Raw genomic sequence first — 7,093 nt, 5'->3', positions numbered from 1 at the left:
ACAGTGTCCCAAAAAAGTCTTCCATTAGCACAAAAAATCAGTCGAAAGTTTCTCAAAATCTCAGGCTTTTTGAGAGCTTAATGATTTTTCCTTTCATGTACCACCAGGCTTTAAAATAGTGTTCTTTTAAATAGTTTCTCTTTTATTAAAAACCGACAACAGCAACAAAACCCACATGAGAGTAATACACAAATACATAATGTGATGTTCCTAAGTTACCCTGTGATTTAAAAAGAGAACAAAGTATTTGACAAAGACCTTGATGCAAACACCTTCCAAGTAGAAAGAATGACTGGTTCTAATAAAATCCACTGACTCCTGATATCCTGTGACCTTGAACAGGAAAATGTAAATAAGAACATGACTTGACTCATATTAATAAATGTTTTTTTGGTGTACATAATCATATAAGTTGAACAGAATCTCATACGAGTGTAAAATTCATAGTAAAGATGTCTTTATTCCAAAATAATAATAATAATAATAATTATAATAATAATGTGTTAGGCAGACAGCTACAAAACATCTACACAAGACTTTGGTAAGAAATGTTCATGGTAGCTTTTTTCAAAATTCCACAGCAAACAAAAACAACAAAGGAAATCTAAAATGCAATCAAACAAAATTTTGTTTTACTCATGTGTTGCACAAACAGAGTCCTACTGTACATTTGTTAAGCCCCTAACTTTTTTATTATGTGTAAAGATTCTATCCTTTGTATATTAGAAAAAAAAGGTACTGACACTGCTAGGATCTGGTAGTTGAGGTCTACAAAACTGGTGTGACATCTGTGCTTTGAGTTCAGCAGGATTATTCAGGACATCAGAACAATAACAGTTCTTATTTTTATTGACTGATAACCAGTGCCTATTACACTACTAGAAAGTTTACAGTAACAATGCAAGATTTCTACATATTGTATATCAGAGCTTTTTCTCTTTTTTTTGTTCTGAATAGAAAATCAACCTCTTTTTTTTTTTTTATTTCCTTCGTCTGTTTTTGTTTGTGTTTATTTTGTTTTTTATACAAAATGTAACAAGCCTAAATGTTTCTCATGTATCAAGTTAGAAGAAAGACAAGAGATCTGTAAAACGTTTCCACAGAAAAACAAGTGTGAGGAGCTGAACAGAAGCAGGAGTGGTCACACATCTCTGACCCGGTGCAATTACCTTGTCATTTCATCTGTTAACAAGGTGGGGAAAAAAAGCAATTTGCAACATTCAGAACTTTAATGAGCCTAAGAGAAATGACTGGAAATCACACTGAACAGCCTCCTAAGAGAGAGGGGAAAAATAAAAAGGATTTGGAGAATCAAATTAGTAAGAAGCACAGAGAAAGGAATGCCAGGTTGTTTCAATGGACAATTTTGTGGGCAAGTTCAGAAAAGTGGTGTATGTTTTCTGTAAGTGTATTTGCACTATGTGGCCTTTCACAAAGGGAGTATTTAGTAGACAAAACAGCTTAATGAACTGGAACAAATGTGAAAATGAAAATACAACACTGGGTTTCACTGATTATTTGCTGAAACAGGCATGGTTTTGCAAGATAAGTTTGGACAAGTGGTTGATGAGATAAATCTGGTTCCTGAACTCAGCCAATTTTTTCCATTCAGGAGAAACTTCTGTTCCCTCTGCCCCAGGCTCACAGGTCCTTCAAAGCCTTTCAAAGCACTCTGCCACACATTTTATGGCCAAAGTTTACATTTCTGAGTGAATGGCCTCATTCAGCTGGGACACCCTCTGTCAGCTCAGCCAGAGATGTGGCCCTGCCCTGGCATTGACCATTGTGGCTTTTCTCTGCAGTTTCTTTACCCAAAATATGCTCAGCTCGTCGCTCCTCCAGCACCTATATCACTCAACTTTTTATTTTTTTCATTGGGTTTTCTTTATTTTTGGTCATACAAGTGAAATGTAAGGTCCTAAGTGAACTACTGAGGGACAAGTCTTGCTGCTATGCTGGAGAGACATAAACTGCACGATTTTTGAACAGGCACAAGGAGGCAAACTATCTGAATTAATATTATTAAGTGAGCCGAGCTGTGCAAAAAGTAAAACGTTCGGTTTTAGCATTAAACTTTGCTGTATTCTTTTTTTTCTCCTGGTTTGGTTGGCTATGGGTGTGCACCCATTTCATTTAGCAGCAGCAGCAGGAGAGGGCTCACACTGCCCTTGGTTCCATTACTTCCCTGGCCTTTCCATACCTCCAAACCTGCAGAAAGCAGTAAAATACCTTGAGAGGGGGTGGGATGTGGTGGCTGTGGAAATCCTGAGCAGCCCTTGCAGTGTTCAGTGGGGAATTGCTGATGAACAGCCCCACAATTGATGCCACCAGCCCAACGAGCCTGTTTGGGTACAGAGCATCCCCAGGGTGGTGGTGGTGGTGGGGAAGATGAACAGCTCAGAGGGCCCTGGGGCAATATTTAGCAGCAATATTTAAAACCCAGCTGTCAGGTCCTCAGGGCGGTGACCAAGTGCTAAGGGAGTGAGAAAATTACTTAAGGCTGGTTTAGAGACCATTAAAACAAATTCTCTCCATTCATTTCTCTCAAGCTTAAGCATCAACAATCTTTATTTTCAGTGCACTGCTCTTACTTCAGAAGAGACATAGGGGTATGCTGCCTTGCCTGGGCCAAGAGGTAACCCATCACCTTCCCCTCTTAAAGTTAGGTTATTACAGGAAAATAGAATTGCAGGAAAAGATTGTATTCCATTAGCAAGTGGGGCCCAAGGGTCTCCCTGCTTACACCTGACTCTGTGTGGGAATGAGTTAAACTCTGCAGGAGATGGGGTAAAATAGCAAATAGAAGAGTTGAGGAGGTATTTCATCATCTCAGGCAGTTTTTTAATCACTTAAGTAGTCAAGGAGGGCTTTTAACCTGGCTAGGATATGCACAAATGGGTAATTTTCACAAATTTAGTAATTTTTAGATTACCCTATGCTCTGAGTAAAAAAAGACATAAATGACACTGCTGTAAATGTATTCTTGTGCCAATCTATAATCAGGGTTGTTTTAAGACTGTCATTGTTTCCTTTCAGAGGCTCATTTCAATTTTAAGGGATGCATGAGAGCCTGGCTCACCTTTTCTCTACCATTTCATTATAAACCTGTCTCCCTCTTCTGTGAATGAAATCCTTGTGAAACTGAATCTAATTTTTTGTGTCCCTCATGTGGAAGACATCCTGTGGCACAGCTGCTGCAACCCTCTGGACCAATTTCTACTAGTTCTGTGTCCATTTTGAAAGGCAATGGACTGTACACATATCATGATATTTGCATGTTTTCTTTATGTGCTGTCTTGACTGTGATTGTGTGGTGGTCAGACATCACTGTTGAGCCACAAAAATTATTTCCTTTTTAAGTTTTGAAGAAAAAAACCCCTTCTTTTGTGGACCACAGCATCCATGTGAAGAAAAGTGTTTAGATTATTATAATAATAATAACTATCAGCTTAACCCAATAGTGTAAAAAGATAAACATGCACCTTTAATGTTATTGAACCAGCATTACTGACATAACTCCTTGGCATAGTTGTGTAATCACAGAGGCACTGCTTTGGATTTTCAAAATCAAATCTAGAGAGAAATCCTCCCACAGATGAAACTTCCTGTCACTTTAACTTAGTTTTGTTAATATGCATGCATCCCATGTCTTTACAAGTGGTATTTCTATATGGCTATTCCATGTCCACAGATGTGTCTGTATTTTAGTTAAATAACTCACCATGACTTTACTATTTTTATGCATTAAGGGCTGGCTGGAGTAACAAAGACTTACTCTCAGCATAAATCCGTGAGGAAATATTTATAAAATATTTTTCTTGCACCAGCAAGACTAAAAAGCAAACCACACTGCAAAAATGAAAACTAATATACACTTTATATTTTGTTGTTGTTGTTGTTCTAAAAAAAAACAAACCAAGGTTGACTTTCCATTTAGCTCAGAGTGCATCACTTGGAACCTTGTGTTTTGTTAACAAGGATGGACATTACATGCTCTTAGCTCCTTTTTGTCCTTGCAGCTGGTAAACTGAGTGCTTTTGGACCTCTTCTTTACCATCATGTAGCGCTCCTGAATTCCCCCTCCACAGAGCGTAGAACACTCTGTCCAAGCAGTCCATGGTTTCATCCTACAAACTGAAAAAAAAAATAAAATAAGTGATTTGTTAAAATTTCTAGTAGTAGAAACCCATGCTAAGTATAAATAACCAAGCTGCATTTGTCAGACACTGGAAAAAAGTAAAAAGAAATTTAATATTTACATTAAAAAAGACAGATAAAATGATGAAATTGTTAAATGTCAGACAAGCATAAGCCACAACTTAGCAGTAATTCCTACCCAGATAGTGTTAATTACACCACAAGATATGTCTTGCTGATTTGAGGAATCAGTACTTGATGATACTGTCCCCCTTTGAAAAAGCAGTTTGAGCAGATCTCCTGGAGCAGCCTGAGTCTGAATCAGACTGCTGAGGGGGAAATAAGTTCAGTTTTGAAATTCAGCATTGGATCCAGGAACAAATATTTTAACTGTTTGAAGCTAACAGGATGTAAAGATTGCCACCCAGATTGGCAGAAACTGCCATCAGTCCTTTGCCAGGTGTAAACTTTTTCACACTTTTGTGTGGAGTAGCTGAAGTATTTTTAGTGCTGGGCCATGGACAGATGTGGGCCTTTCTCCATGGTGCCCTGAGCTTAGGCTGGGTGATTTTGGTGATGGGCAAGCAGTGCAAGTGGCTGTGTTTTATTGACTGAAGTGCTGAAGGTGCTCTCACAGAATGTGCTGGAGCTGCTCACAAACTCCTGTTGATGCCTCAGGGTTTGGTTTTCATATTTTTCACATTCTGTGCTGCTTTAGTGGGTGGGTCTGAGCTTCACATTCAGGGATGGTGAGCTCTGTGCACAGAGCAGGGAGACAAAACAATTCCTGCTCCAGCTGGGCACCAAGGACAAATGATCCCAATCTCAGCCCCAGAGCACAAACCCCGTGGGCTGCAGAGAGAAAAACAAGCAGGGTGGGAGTGCCTGGGCTAAAGCTGGAATGGGACAATGAACTGCAAGGTGCAAATGGAGCAGAACTGATCCCAGGGAGTGCTTGTGCATTTTGGGTTGTGCTGCCCAAGGTGGATCCATTGAGGCCTCTTAATAAATTCGTGCTCTATTCTTTAGCTCTGCCCGGCCTCTGCTCTAACTCATCCTTCACAAGGCACCACTGTCATGCAGAAAACCCCTAAAAGTGCTTTCACACTCACCTGGATATTGCTCACTATCTAAACTCTTCTTGGCCTGTTCGCTTCTCCTTTTCTCCCGAGCCTCCTTCCAGCGCCTTTTCTCCATCCCTGCTCCCCTCAGGCACTTCCTCACCCTGCACTTGCTGCGCTGCACGGTCTCAGGGCAGGCTGCTCCCCCAAACTGGGGCTCTATTTTAATCATCCTCGTCCTGATCATGTGGCCCTTGCCACAGGAGGTGTTGCACTCCGACCACTGGGACCACTCCGTCAGCTCGCAGTGGATGGCTGCAGGGAGGAAGAAACACAAAAAAGAATTACACCAAATCCACAGAAACACACAGGTGTGCCTGATGAATCCTTGCACCCCAACTACACTTAAGCCTCCAGTCTTCCCAGCAATTATTTGGAGGTTGCATGTCAGAATTTTCTGAGTCCATTCCTAGCAGAAGTGTTATTTGACACGCTCTTCGATTTCTTCTTCGAGAGTGGTGCTGGCAGATCGCTAAAATTACAAAGAACATATAAATAATTCTCCTGCGCCTTCTTCAATTTTCCCACCCATCTGTCTGTTTTGTAATGAAAAGCTGCTGAAAATTGAATTATATTTAAAAATAATTTGCTACCTCTGAGATCTGAGCTTTGCTTTGCTGGCAGTGTTATGCAATAAGCCACATTCACTAATACCATTATATTTTAAAAGTCTTCATCTTTCAGCACTGCTTAACACTTACAGCCCCAGTGAATAAAAATCAAAATGATATTTCACATTATTTAAGAAAAGCTGAATGAGCAATTACAGTGTAAAAGCCCTTTTAACCCATAATTTCTGTGAAAAATAATGTAATTTGTGATAAAGCCTCACAAACCAGCTGGAAACAGGATGCCAAAGGCAATCATATCTCATTCATTCAGCAGTGCCTTAGGCTATCACACTTCACAAAGACTGAAAAGCAACCAGAAATTTGCTGTACCCAAGAAGTGGGGGATTTTAATGAAATAAGGTAAAAAAAGTCTCTGCAGCTGCCTCCACCCCATCCAGCAGCAGGTTGCAGAGTGATACCATTCAGAGGTGTATCAAAGGTGGAGAAAGCCTCTTTTGTGCTCTTTCTGAGCTGAAAGAATCCCACAGGTGATTTCAACTCGTCTTTCCTTCTTTCCTGGCACACTGTCTGCATTTGAGTGATAAACCAGGTTTTATAATTCTGACTTATTTCCTACTGGGGAGTTGCCTGGAGCCACAGCGTGTCAAACATGCAGAGCTGGATTCCCATAGAAATATTGGGAATAAGCATGGGGTGATGTAGGGCAAGCTGAATTTAAGACACAGTCATATTTCAGCTCTCAGTTACTGAAAGTGTATGATAATTATGATGATAACAATAATAATAAATATTTTTTTAAACAATGCACGCTTGATACCCCACCTATTAAGAAGTGATGCTGAGAAGTGGTGATGGAGGTTTGATCCATAGATTTTGACACATAATTATCCTCCCCTTCCCAGGGAATTCTCCAAACTTACGGCATTCTGGCAGCATGCATTTCTCTGCTTGCTCCAGCTCCTCGTTGCAGTCTCCCAGCTCAGCAGCAGATTTCAGCATCCTCTGCCTGGTTCTCATTCCCTTCCCACAGGTTACGCTGCAGTCACTCCACTCAGACCAGGGAGACAGCAGGCAGGGGATGGTATCTGGTAGCAAGTAAAAATGCAATTAATTATCTTATTGCTAACAATTTATTCCTATAAATAAAGCATGAAGGTATAAATTTTGAAAATAATACAGGTGGAAAATGTGCCATGTTTTATCTGTCATCAGCCAATTATGCTTTCTTGTCACAAGCTGAATGGTGCTGCTGAAGAAGCTCAG

The 7,093-nt window shown here is 40.2% G+C and overlaps 1 protein-coding gene across 1 annotated transcript in view; it reads right to left on the bottom strand.

Moving 5' to 3' along the window:
• Nucleotides 1-440: 440 nt before the first annotated feature.
• SPON1 (spondin 1) overlaps nt 441-7,093 on the bottom strand; it is a 189,399-nt gene continuing 182,746 nt past the window's right edge. Inside the window, exons 14-16 of the mRNA XM_064715683.1 lie at nt 6,751-6,915; nt 5,250-5,513; nt 441-4,134 (exon numbers count right to left, since the gene is read on the bottom strand). Coding sequence (XP_064571753.1) covers nt 3,971-4,134; nt 5,250-5,513; nt 6,751-6,915 — 593 coding nt within the window. The 3' untranslated portion in view covers nt 441-3,970. The remainder of the gene's footprint in view (nt 4,135-5,249; nt 5,514-6,750; nt 6,916-7,093) is intronic.

Source organism: Zonotrichia leucophrys, chromosome 5 (assembly GCF_028769735.1).
Source record: "Zonotrichia leucophrys gambelii isolate GWCS_2022_RI chromosome 5, RI_Zleu_2.0, whole genome shotgun sequence".
Lineage (NCBI taxonomy): Eukaryota > Metazoa > Chordata > Aves > Passeriformes > Passerellidae > Zonotrichia > Zonotrichia leucophrys.
Note: the sequence above shows the minus strand (reverse complement) of the source record. Positions and strands in the feature narration are given on the sequence as shown.